Source organism: Trachemys scripta, unplaced genomic scaffold (genome assembly GCF_013100865.1).
Source record: "Trachemys scripta elegans isolate TJP31775 unplaced genomic scaffold, CAS_Tse_1.0 scaffold_63, whole genome shotgun sequence".
NCBI lineage: Eukaryota > Metazoa > Chordata > Testudines > Emydidae > Trachemys > Trachemys scripta.
The window spans coordinates 29,543-43,543 of NW_023260549.1; the positions used below are offsets into that span (position 1 = coordinate 29,543).

The window sequence follows — 14,001 nt, forward strand, 5'->3', positions numbered from 1 at the left end:
TAAGGGCTTATCTACACAGAGAAGTTGTGTTGCTTTAACTGTACGGGTCTAGTTAAAGTGGTACAAACTCCCCTTTGTTGTTATATCAATATAAAGGTGTTTTATACCAATAATGGTGTTCCTCTATGGGAAGGAGAATGAACGGTGCCAGTATAAGGCACAGCTCCTTTATATTGGTATAACTGAGACCCCACTAGGGTTGTATTGACATAACTATTTTGGTTAAAAAAAACACAACAACAAATCAGACCTCTAATGGATATAGTTATACTGATGCAAAAACTGTGAAGACCAGGCCTAGGCCAGTTTAGGAAGCACACGGTTCGTAGCCTATAAAAGGGTGACAGAGCACCTGCTCCCTTCTAGCATCTGGAAAATGTTTACTGAGTCAACCAAAATGCCTCTGGAGATTCCTGCTGCTGCACAGCCCCTCTACAGATGCCATTGCAGTGCAGATTGTCGCTCAAAAGCACCGGTTTAGCCCCTAGTGTTTGAAAAATCAACATTAGCTTTTCCTGACCTTCTGAATACCTTTGTTCTTTCTGTTTTGGGATTCTGTTGCACAGACAGCATCAGTTGGGCCCAATTATGTGGTATAAATCTGACTCGTGTTTATAAATAATGCACATTTCCTTTTGAATAATGCATGTCCCCTCTGCACGGAATGGGGGCAATATGGGCTCATTTCAAAATCAGGGTAAAAGTCATTTAGCTACAATATTTAGTGCAGGAATAGTTTCTTGTATTCAGATTTAAGACTTTTATCATTTTAAAGTGAAGGAGGAGCAGTCAAAAATTCGGAGAGTTATCCTGGATGACATCTTACCACCACAGCATAGAACAGGTTTACATTTGATGTATAAAATATGTCAGTGAGAGAGGCTGCTATTGGAATTATAGTATGCAAATATTAAGTGGCTTGGGGTGTCCAAAGCAGTAAATTCAGGTCTGCCTTTGTTAGCTGTCAATCACATCAGTGGATTAGCTCAAAAGTAATGGAGAAGAAATCCTGACTAAGGTTTACGAGTGTAGAGCAAGCTTTAAAATGTATTTTTATTTATTAAGCACATTTGTAGGGATGATAATTATTTGTTTTAAGGCTTTTGCTTCTCCAAGGCTCTGATTTAGGAAAACACTTAAGTATATGTTTACGCCCATCCTTGTTCAGGACAACACTTAAGCACGTGCTTAAATAAGTTTGGGCCTGAATAGGCATACTTCCCTGAATGGCACCCTAGCTAGTAGGTAAACAATTACTAGGAAGAGCCAGATCTGGTTTTGATGTTTGTTTGAAGGAGAATGGGGTTGACACTTGTCTAGTTTAACATTTCTCTGAGGTGGAAAGGAATGTTGGAAAGAGGATGGTTTAAAGAAATGACTTGAGAAAGATGAGATTAAAGACGTGGTGCAGAGGATACAAAGGGGTCTGCAGTATAAGGGGCACCTGTTCCAGCATGGAGAAGGGAAAACCCACCTTTCTTATAATAGAAGAATGAAGAGGAACCTATGAGTTGAAACTCACTCCTCATAAGGGAGCATTGGACCCTTTGGATGCATGTTTTATAGTCCTGCCAGTACAAACTACACTTTATTTTATACACTACATGGTGCCATTTTCCCTCTTGATGCAGACACCTAACTTCTAGCAGTGTTAATTGGAGTAGTGCACCTGTGTCAAGCCCCTTCTGCATTACTGATTAATTTTAAATTGATTCAGTAGAGACTTTTGACCAAGTTATTTCCATTATGCTGCTTTAATTTTTATCTAACTTAGCAAAATACAGGAATATAATCAAAGACCTGTGTATTCCATGTTTCTGTAGCTGAAGAATTTGCTATGGAATTTGTTTTATCCACTTGCCACAGAATTATGATTCTGAAACAAAATTTTCCTCTTTTAAGAAAATTGTATTTCTAGCCCTTACAGTTATGAAGGCAACCTTGAAAATGTGAGCTGCGTTTAAACCGAGATAGTGTCTTCTTCCTGAGCCCTTAGATAGTATGAGTAGCAGAATTGTTCAGCTAATCCTGTATTGCCTTCCACACCTCCTCAGTTTCCAACACCCTAATGGTACGTCTACACTGCATCTTGGAGTGAGACTTGAGCTAGTGTGCTAAAAATAGCAGTATGAGTGATGTGGCTTGGGCTCTCAAGCCAACCCAGTCCCCCAGGCTTGAGTTCCCAAGCTCTAGCCTGAGTCACAGTATCCATATTGCTATTTTGAGCATACAGGCTCAAGTCCCACTAGCACAAGCCTATCTAGCATGAGCCTCATAGGCTCGCTCCCAGCTGGAGTGTAGACATACCCTAACTGTGCCCCAAAATCTCCACCTTTCCTGCGACATCTTTAGTGATGCCATTAGGCATTGTACACACAAAAATCTGCAGCACATTGAAAACTGAAAGTGAGGGGGGCAGTGTAACTAAATTGGATTTAATATCTAAATATATAATTCAGGGTCTCTGTATTGATTTTGTGTCTCATATTCAGATTTAGTTCATTAAAAACCTTTCATTTGTTAACAGATATGAAACTGCTGCAGAGTTCAGGGTCTTCTGCAAAATTTAGCTTCATTTTGCTGAGGGCCTTGGTTATAATCCACTTGGCACTATTTAAATAATGAAAATCTTAATACACATAGGTAGGGTGAACATATTTCTCTGTGCTGAAGACAGGACACCTGGTAAAATCACTCCTATTCAAGAGAGTTCAACGGCAATCAGAACTATGCAGTACAAATGCTCAAATTAACATCAGGTTGACTGAGCCCCCGTTAAAAAGAAATATGGCATAGTTGGATTCTTTTTATTTACTTTCTTATCTTTAAGGCTTTAGGGTTCACACAGGGAGAGGTGACACACACACATTCCCATACATCTCTCGTGTGTGTGTGTGTGTGTGAGTGTGTGTGTGTGAGAGAGACCAACTGACCTGACCCTTCCTGCCTGGCCCTCTCCACCTTACATGCCTGGCTGGGCCCCCGGGATGGACCCGCCTTTCCTGGGATCTGGCACCACATCTTCCTAAGTCAACACATGGGCAGGGGACACGGAGAGCCACATTCCCCCCCCCCCAGATTTCTGCCAGGGTTCACACCAGCAGCAGCCTTTTGGCACTGTGCGGAAGGTCAGGGATGGGAGCTGCTTCCAGACACAGGGGATGGGCGGCGGGTGGGGGGCGAGGGATGACCTAGCCCGTGTCTTTACAGAGCTCATCTCTTCTTCTTTCTCCCCATTCTCCCTCCCCGTGGCTGGAAGCAGCTTGTCCCTTCCTGCCCGCACAGTGTTGAAAGGCAGTTAACACCTCCAGGCTGCTGCTGGCCACCGACATAACCCCGCCGCCTCCTGTCCGGTCTCCTCTCTCCCACCCCCCTACAGCCCAGGCAGGAAGGAATTAAGCCCTAAGGATGTATTGTGTACCAGGGCCCTCAGCAGGGGAAGGTGCTTAAAGGGTGGAGCAGCCCCACGCTTCCTGGAGGCAGGACCCAGGGCGGGGAAGGGTGGGGGGTAAAAAGGGTTCTAAGCTCCTGTCCATGGGCTGCTGTGGAGCCTGTAGGTTTGGGGCATGAACAGGCTGGGAAAGAGCTTAGCTGAGGAGTGGAGAGGCTTCCCCATGCCAGTGCTGCGGGGGGCTTTGGCACACACAGGGCTCAGCTCCTCCTGGCCAATGCCCTGGGCCGGAGAGTCTTGGACTTTCCCGGGCTGCTGGCCCAGTCAGAGGCAGTGGGGGAAGGAAGGAGCCTGCCGGCCAGGCTGTTGGTGAGCTGAGCCCTCTGACCAGGGGCTAGTTCTCCGCACAGCACTGGGAGCGGCAGAGCGGTGGGGGGAGGGGGAAGGGGTAAAGCAGGGAGAGGACAGCGAGAGAGGGGGCACGTAAAAGGCTGAGGGGTGGGCAGCAGAATACACACGTAAGCGGCCGCCGCCTGGCGCCTGCCTGTACTCACCAGTCACTGCTGCTTGCAGCGTGCAGCAAATGCCAGCCAGAAAGGGGGGGGGGGGGGGGGCCCTGCCAAGAGCCCGCATGCAGCAGGGGCTGCGCTGACAGACCAGCAGGGGGTTGCAGTTGGCCCCGTGCGCTGCATCTTTGCCTTGCCACCAGCCTTGCACACCTACCCCCTGTTGGCCACTGGATTCCCCCATGGGTGGGCAGCTGGCAAGCATGGATCTGGCCAGCAGCAGGACCCACCAGTACTGATGGGGGGAGGGGGGTGGGAGGAGAGACAGAAAATATGGCACAATTTGTCCATTTTTAAGAAGAAGTCGGGACACCTGCAGGAGGGCTTAAATATGGGACTGTTCCTTTAAAAATGGGACATCTGGTCACCCTACACATAGGTATCTTCAAAAGGATGCTTTTTTGTTATAAAATATATATTTAAAAAATACAAATGTTCACACCTATTCTGTCACTGATCACTTAGAATATTAAAAAGAAAGAAAGAAAAATTGCATTTGTGTTTTAATACCAGAGTGTGGTAGATGTTTTTTAAAAACAAAACCAATCGCCTTATCTCATTTTTCTCAGCATTGCCAGAAAATACACTAGTCAGTTTCCTTTTCTGGTTATAGCACAACGTTGCAAAATTTGGGATGCAAACTTTGCAGGTAATTTGTTTGTTTTAAAATGCTGCTTCCATTGGAATGTTTTAAAAGGCATGAAATCATTTTTGGTGTTCAGTTTCATAATTTGTTTTTACAAAGCTTAGTTTTTGGGCCAAATTTGATGTATTAGCAATGTTTCTATTAAACAGCTTTTTTGTACAGTCGATGAATAAGGTGGAAGAAAAGCCAGAGGAAAAGAATGTAATATGTATTGTATAAAAAAAAATGTCCTGGACAAAATTTAAATGTTGCTGTTTCATCAGCAGATGGCAGCAATAAGCCATGGAACTAAACTTACTGACATTTTTATAGACCTTGTGTTATATCTGTTTTTGCAGGGACTTCAGTGCTAGTGTGAATAACATTCACATTAACAAAACCAAACCCGTGTGGCACAACTACTTCTTATGTGGGTTGAAAGGAGTTCAGGTAAACCAAATTCATTTAACACATATGTATTATATGGGCTACCTTTTAAGATTAAAATATAATGTGGGTGTATATTATATAATGTCCTATTACACTCATTTATAAAATATATTATTTAACAGGGGATTATTTACCCATACAACTTCATTTTCACCATAATTTGCAGCTGTCTTTTGTATCCTGTTAACTTAAGTACTTTTTTGTATTTATATTAAAATTTGTAAAATATTTTTGTTTTGCTTGTATGAAAATATTTGCATGATACAAAACCTACATTAGATTGATTATATACATTATTATAAAGAACAGTGTATTAATTTTGTGGGATCATGATCAGACTCATTGACTATTTCAGTTTACATTTTTCTATTTTAAAGTTAGACACATTGCTGAACAGAACCACATGCTTAAGGTTTATTTTTAAAAGGGGGCTGTGGGTTTGGAAATATGGAACCTAAAATAATAATTTCTTCCCTCCTCCCTGTCCCCCAAGTGAAGACTATTTTAAAATGTAAATAATTCCTAGGAGTATTGGAAAGACATATAGACTCCTCCTCCCCACCGCCCCAATGCATGAGAACCAAATAGTGAAATTGACTGGTCCTATTGCACATGCTAGGCCCAAGGAAATGCAGCCTCCTCCCCTCCCCCCCAAACTTGATAAAGCATGCAAAATAAATTAGTTTTTAAAAAACAGTTTCAGTTGCAATAATCTGCTGCAACTGATTAGCTGTACAGGCTTTTCAATGCATGTCTTTGGGGTGGGATTTTCAAAAGCTCATAACATAGGCCTGGTCCCCACTAAGTCCCCAAATCGGACTAAGGTACGCAAATTCAGCTACGTTAATAACGTAGCTGAATTCGAAGTACCTTAGTCCGAACTTACCGCGGTCCAGACGCGGCAGGAAGTCTCCCCCAGTCGATGCCGCGTACTCCTCTCGGCGAGCTGGAGTACCGGCGCCGACTGTGAGCACTTCCGGGATCGATCCCAGAACATCGATGGCGTGCCGCCGGACCAGCCGGTAAGTGAAGACTAGGCCTTAGTTAAGAGCTAAGTACCGTTGAAAGCCGTTGTACTCCTGACTCACTTAGGTGCTTTTGAAAGTACCACCCTTTTATCTTAACTATGCCTTTTAAAAATCATACTTGATTCAGAATGAAACAACAGCTCTTGCTTTATTAGGCTGAGAAAAAAAATGTACTGTGAGTACATCTACTTCTGTCTGAAACTTTGACAGAATGGTGAATGTTCAGTTCAGTAGTTCATTTAGTATCTTTAAAACATGTTATACTATGCAATCATAGTAACAAACTATTCTCTTTATGATCTAAAATTCCTAAGTCACTGCCCTATATGTTTCAAGCCCCAATCAGTGACTCCTATTTGCCCTGATGTGAATATTTTCAGTCTCTGAATTGCTCCACAAGTAAAACATTCATTTAATTTGTATTTACTTTGGCAATTTATGATAGTTTTCTTTACAGTAAAATGGCTTAGAGAAACAAGACTTAAGTGGCCCTACATATTTTGGGGTCTGCTTTTGAGAGTTAGATCTTAAAAACAATTTTTTAAGCTCGATGGTTAATATGCAAAGCAGGTTTGCATACTCTAATGCTGGCAGAAAATTAGCATAAATGCTACAGACTCTTAAGAAACATTCAAATGCAAATACTAACAGGGTCCAAGGGGATAATCTGTTTATATGAAATTGAACATGTTATCCTTTTGGGATAGAACTATTGCTGAACTTGGCAAAGTCCATTTTTATTTCTGAAACTGGAGTAATTTTTTTATTTAAACATTGCGTGATAAGTTTGCAAGTCTGATTCACATTGAAGACAATCCCGTGGATGAGTTTCTGGTTAAATATATTACTCAAGTGGTTTTTTAAACAAGCTTGTCTGATGTTCTGCATGAAAGGACGTTGGCAGCAGTAGCATTTCAATTAATAATTTGTTTGTATTTCTGGAAAGGGAATTTTTAGATAATTTGTAGCAATGAAGAGACACGTTCAACAAGATCTGTTTTCTTATGGGCTGCATGAACTCTGCCCTTATTGCCTACAGTTGGCTTTATTTCAGGAACAGTAATAGATTTTTTTTGTAGGAAAAGAGGGGAGCTTTTTTCTGAGAAATGTTGCCATTTCTCAAGTCATTGTGACAGTTACATAAATCTGCATTGGCACAATGACGTATATGTATTTATACAATTTATGTGGGTGATATTTTGGTTGGTACAATATATTGTTTATTTTGAACCAAAGTGGGCTAGAGATTATATAAAAATTATTAAGTAAGAAGAGAACTAAAATGTTTAAAAATGTAAGAACAGAATACAATCTACAGATAGTGTTTTGGGATCCATGAATGAAAATTTATATATGATATTAATCTTGTGTGTGTGCGCAGATTTTGAGCCACAGGAAAATCTCTAAAGTTATCCCTTTGCTTTAAATATAAATAGTAAGATAGCAGTCATCAAAAGCAGAGTGGTCTCACATAAGCTCATAACTTTAGAGTTAGAAAAGGTCCTCTCTTACTTGTACAAATATTTCTCATATTTTTCATATCACACTACCTACTATTATTTACTGTATACATATAATTAATGTTTAGGCTTTCTACCAAGTGACTTCATGATACTGTATAATACTGCTAATACAACTTTATACAAACACAATTAATATTAACCACAAGTGGTAAGAATGCAAGCCAAAACATGAAAAGAATAGATTAAAGAATATTTAGATATTCAAGTCGGCAGCCTAACTTCGATACCTGGAAAGATACTAGAATAAATGATTAAACAATGAATTTGTAAGCACCTGGAGGACAATAGGGTTATAAGGAATAACCAGCATGGATTTTTCAAGAACAAATCATGTCAAACCAACCTAATTTTTCTTTGACAGGGTTACTGGCCCAGTGCAGGGGTGGGAAAACTGCGGCCCGCGAGCCGTTTTAAGCTGGCTCGCAGCTCCCTCTAGGGAGTGGGGTCGGGCAACACCCCATGCAACTCAGCCCCGCTCCGGCTGGAGCGCTGGGTCGGGGGCCGGACCATGCGGTTCAGCCCTGTTCCGGCGCTCTGGGTGGGGCGCTGGGTCGGGGGCCACTCTGGCACTCCAGCTGGGGCACTGGGTCGCAGGCTGCACCACTCGGCTTGGCCCAGCTCCAGCTGGGGCGCTGGGTCAGGGGCTACTCCAGCCGGGGCACTGGGTCGGGGGCCCCCCCCACCACACAGCTCAGCCCCGCTCCGGTGCTCCAGCTGGGGCGCAGGGTCAGGGGCCGTACCATGCAGCTCCCGGAAGCCGCGGCATGGCCCTGCTCTAGCTCCTATGCGCTCCAATCGTCCCCTCCGGCACTCCAATGGAAGCTGCAGGGGTGGTGCCTGTGGATGGGACAGCCTGCAGAGCCTGGCTGCGCCTCCGCATAGGAGCCAGAGAAGGGATATGCCACTGATTCCAGGAGCCGCTTGAGGTAAGTGCCGTTCGGAGCCTGCACCCCTGAGCCTCTCCCCTCGCCCCAACCCCCTGCCCCAGCCCTGATCCCCCTCCCGCTCTCCAAACCCCTTGATCCTAACCTGGAGCACCCTCCTGCATCCCAAACCTCTTATCCCCATCCCCACCCCAGAGTCTGCACCTCCAGACAGAACCTGCACCCCTTCCCACACCCTTGCCCGAGCCCTGATCCCTTCCCACCTTCTGAACCCCTCGGTCCCAGCTCCGACCACCTTCCTACACCCCAAACTCCTCATCTCTAGCATCACCCCAGAGCCTGCACCCCCAACCAGAGCACTCACCCCCTCCCGCACCCCAATCCCAATTTTGTGAGCATTCATGGCCCGCCATTCAATTTCTATTCCCCGATGGGCCCTCGGGCCAAAAAGTTTGCTCACCCTTGGCCTAGTGGATAGGGGGAAGCAGTAGATGTGATATATCTTGATTTTAGTAAGGCTTTTGACACAGTCCCGCATTATGTTCTCATAAGCAAACTAGGGAAGTTTGGTCTAGAAGAAATAGCTATGAGATGGGTGCACAACTGGTTCAAAGACTGTACTCAAGGAGTAGTTATTAATGGTTCTCTGTCAAATGAGGAGGACATATCTAGTGGGGTCCTGCAGGGGTCAGTCCTGGATCCGGCACTATTCAATCTTTTCATTATTGACTTGGATAATGGAGTGGAAATATAAAATTTGCAGATAACACCAATCTGGGAGGGGTTGCAAGCACTTTGGAGGACAGGATTAGAATTCAAAATGACTTTGACAAATTGAATAATTGGTCAGAGTTCAACAAGATGAAATTCAGTAGTGGTGAGTGCAAAGTATTGCACTTTGGAAGAAAAACCAAATGTACAACTACAATATGAAGAATAGCTGGCTAGATGGTAGTACCACTGAAAAGGATCCTGGGGCTAGAGTGGATCACAAATTGAATATGAGTCAACAATGTGATACAACTGCAAAAAAGGCGAATATCATTCTGAGCTGTATTAACTAGTGTAACTGGGGTGTAAACCATGGGACGTAACTGTCCTGCCCTACTCAGAGGCCTCCTCTGGAGTTCTGTGTCCAGTTCTTGGTACCTCGCTATAGGAAAGAAGTGGGCAAATTCGAGGGAGTCCATAAGAGAGCAACAAAAGTAATCAAAGGTTTAGAAAAGCTGACCTATAAGGAAAGGTTAAAAACACTGGGCATGTTTAGTCTTGAGAAAAGAAGGCGGAGGGGGAGGAAGTGGGCTAATAACTATCTTCAAATATGTTACGGGCTATTATAAAGAGGACAGGGATCAATTGTTCTCTGTGTCTGCTGAACATACGACAAGGCTCAATCTGCTGCAAGGGACATTTGGGTTAGATATTAGGAAAATCTTTCTATTTGGAAGGCTAGTTAATCTCTAGAGCAGACTTTCAAGGGAGGTCGTGGAATCCCCATCATTTGAAGTTTTTAAAAACAGGTTGGATAAAGATCTGTCAGGGATGGTCTAGGTTTACTTGGTCCTGCCACAGCGCAGGGAGCTGGATTTGATGACTTTCCAAGATCCCTTCCAGCTCTCCATTTCTCCGATTCTATATCTGGTGTCTGTTTGATTCCGGGAGTTTGCATTCTTACTCGCTGTCACAGTTTGGGCTGCATGTAAAACTACCACATGGCTAAAATGTCTCTTAAACTTCAGTTTTCCAAGGATCTCTACAAATTTCCAATGCATTTTGGATTACAAATGCAGAATGCTGGCTCTGGAAGTATCTTATATTAGGAGACCCTGAATTTGGGGACTATTGTAACATCACAGGGCATGAGTCACAACAGAAGAGTATCTAGAGGTAGAATGGAAATCAATAGTTCTGTGCTTTAGTGCCTTTTCTAATTTAGTGGAGACTATACTAGGCTATTTTCTCTTTCAATTCAGAAATATTAGTGGTAGTTGAGCTATGGAGCAGTTTCAAGAATAGAAAAAAAACAAACGTTCTAAGCCCCATAATTCAGCAACAACTTCTCTGAGAGACCTCAGAAAGTCTCTGCTGTCCTTAGCCTGAGCAGGCAAAATATCAGGTTTAAAATAATATTTTTAAGTGAAGAAGGGGTATCAAGATATAAACAAAATATGAAATGGTCTTAAAATCTTATATTCATGCACTTCTTTTCTGAATTTTAATCTTGTTTTTTAAGGACCTGAAATGAAAATTTCAGAAACCCCCTGACTCTTTATGGTGACACCAAACAGCAAATCAATAGTTCAACAACTCAGCAACAGAAATCTCTTCCTAAGCATGGGATAATTGAAAGTCTAAGGCGGTCTGTACTTGATACTCAGATTGTTTATTTTTTCATTGTTAGGAACATTTCGGTCTTAATAGCTCAACTGGAATGAATTGTCTGTTAGATGGAACCATCCCACCAAGTTCTGGTCTGTCTAGTTCCAGTGCCTTGGTATGCTGTGCGGGACTTGTGACGCTTACAGCTAATGGAAAGACCCTTTCAAAGGTAATTTACTGTAAAACCCAAGAGTATTAACTGTAAAATACAACTTTAAATATTGTTAACATCCATAAACTTTAAAGACACAATGCAATTGTTTTTACAAAGAACTGTTGGATATAAACTTAAAATATTGCACAATTGAGGAAACATCTTTGGCCAAATTTTGGCAGGCTTTAAGTTTGGCAAGGAAACAGGCATACATTAAAGCTGCAGAAAGAGCATTATTGTAAGGCTGTATTTTGGCCAACTCAAGTCTCACACATGGCCATCCCTGGACCAGATGTAATCTCTGCAAGCCAGGATTGAGCATATATGTTCTAACGCATGTGGACCACACCCTCTGACCCTTATACTCCCTGCCTGAATGACTTTCTGTGGCTCTAGTAGCAAAGCATCTGTTGAAAGCCTGTGGAGCAGCTTCTTAATGGATTATAGTCAAGGCAAAATAGGAGCAGAAATCTTCCATCCCACTCTCCCCGCTGTGTTTTGAAATGAACCCATTTACAGGCCACATCCAGAATTTAGGCCTCAATCTTTAAACAAATATTGTTCCTCAAAAACAAACCCAGTGTAAGTGAATTGTTACCACTCAAACGTTTAGTAGACTTTTGTTCATGTGTCAAAACACTTCTGCAGTAGTCATGGCGTTTGAAGGTACCACATGGAGCAATAAAATTCAGTCGGGTGGAAATGTCTGGTAGAATCTAGAATCTTACATTCAAACATCAGGAAGAGAAAAGATATTGTATACACTTGTGCCCGTTGCCTAGTCATTGTAATAAGTGGATTCACATTCCATAACAGAGGAAGTGAGTATGTGCAATGATCCATAAAACTGACAGCAATCAGAAAGCCTGAAATTTATTAGTTAGTAGAAATTGGTAACTTGAGCACTAAGAACAGTCTTGCTGTATGCTACGTAATACTATACAGTTCTGTTAAGAAAAAATAAGTTACAGTATGTACCTTTGGCTGGATGTGCACATAAACTCACACGTGGTCTTGGAGTATAGATCTGCATCATGCCAGACCTGTTCTGAAGAAGGTCAGCCAGGTGCAAAACGTTTGGTTGTGTTGAGTATGATGTTGGGTGATAGCACTGATGAAGTCTGTGGCAGCATTGCAGACTTTTTTATAGCATGGTAGAAAACAAGAAGTCTAGTGCCAAAGGCAAGTTTTTGCACCTAGCACAGAAAGCTTTATACCCACCTTGGCCCAGATTCTCTGCTGCACCAAGCTTACGTTTGGCATAGCAGAGAGATAGCTATCTCTCTGGGGATCTGGGGCACTCGGAGCCCTAGTGTAAAGGAACCATTTACCAGCTCAGTATAAAATATATAAAATATGCTGTGGGCTCTCCCCTGCGAGCCCTAACGTGCATCTTGCACTTGGACCAAGTGGTGGGTGTTGCAGGGGCCAGCAATACCAGCTGTGTATCAGCTGGGAGCTTCCCTATGCCAGGGGATTTCTCAGCTGGACAGAGATAGGTGCTTTCTAGAACCTTGACACTTCTCATACCAGAACTTTCTGGTCTCTATATTTATTTATGTATTTAATTTTTTTGGAGGACAAATCCCCCAAAGGAGATATTGTTAACGTAATTAAAGATCCTGAAGTAATCGATAACTCTTATAGAAAATACATCAGTGCAAGTTGCCATACCGTCCCCTCCCCCAAGGCATTTGATATAACAGAAATGACAACTGAAGGTAATTTATGTAAGTTACAATGTCTTGTCATCAATGTGGACTGTCCTGATAAGGTTATAAGAGAGGGTTGACTTTTTGTCCCTGTTGATGGGTGTTGCTAAGCCTTAAACACATGCTTTGCAGAAGCAGTGCACAGAAACTTTTGGCTTCAGAATAAGATTTGGCTGAATGGTAGGCGTTCTGTGGCCAAAATTCTGGAATTTTGACCTTTTGCTGAATGGAACAGTTATCTGTTTTCTTGATGCAGAAACCTATTTTTATGAAGATACTTTGAGTTATAGTTTTCTCTTTCCTGGTAATGAGAGTTTTAAATAGTGGACTGAAAGTAAAAGTAACTGGAAATTAAAGTGATCCTATGATATTCTTCCTTAACATGAGTCTTTGCGTCTGTAAGATAAAGAAAAGAACAAAATGAAAGTGCAGTGCAGTCTTACCTGGGTTTCAGTGCTGGCTTTTAAAAATAGATTTTTTTGTAGAGGCTATAAGTCAGCTAAAAAAAATGTTGTCACTAATTATTGTGTATAAAAGTCTGAAAAAGGGCATTGTTTTAATATGCCTAGAATTATTTAAAAAAAAAAAATCATCCACAAAATAGTTTAGGCAAAATACCAGTCCAAGTCAATTCAACCAGATGTGCAATGTTAACCAGTTGCAGTACACTAATATTCAATTTGTAATATAGAAAATTTAAAATGAAATGTTTAAAAAGAATTCATCTCTTCTATAGCAAGATTCCAGTCCAACCCTACACCAGCATAACACGAAGAATGCTAATGTTCAGTAATATCATTTGATTTTAAAATTGTCTTTATGTTAATATTAGGAAAACAGAGCCTCATAAACAGAGCTTTTCAGCATGAAAAAGTCTTGTCAACAATGGAAGCAGAATGAAGTTTTTAATTTGTCCTAGTGTCATGTTTTCTGGTAAAATCTGTGAGCACAGTAGATTAGCTAGTACATTTGAATAATTAGATTTATTTGAGTGAATTGACCCTGATGTTGTGCTGCAAATGAGAAGTCTTGCTGTGCTGTGGTTTGTTAGGCCACCTCTACATTTTTTCCATTGCTTAGAGCAGGATGGCTAAGTACATATTTACCTCCTATGTAAACTAAGGCAAAAACATATAACGTATTAAACATACAAGAGAAACATTGAGTGGCTGAGGTTGAACGACATTTAGATACATTCTCAGAAAGAGCAATTACAGTGGTTTGATGGAGCCGTAGATAAGAGGCCCAAATCTACTCAGCTTTGGCAAAGCTCCCATTGAGTTCAGTGG

At 42.1% G+C, this 14,001-nt stretch overlaps 1 protein-coding gene across 1 annotated transcript in view; it reads left to right on the forward strand.

The window, feature by feature from the left end:
• Window positions 1-14,001, forward strand: part of LOC117870614 (N-acetylgalactosamine kinase-like) — a gene marked incomplete at its 3' end in the record, with an annotated part of 52,012 nt that overhangs the window by 13,735 nt on the left and 24,276 nt on the right. Inside the window, 2 exon segments of the mRNA XM_034757820.1 lie at window positions 4,942-5,032; window positions 10,869-11,015. Coding sequence (XP_034613711.1) covers window positions 4,942-5,032; window positions 10,869-11,015 — 238 coding nt within the window.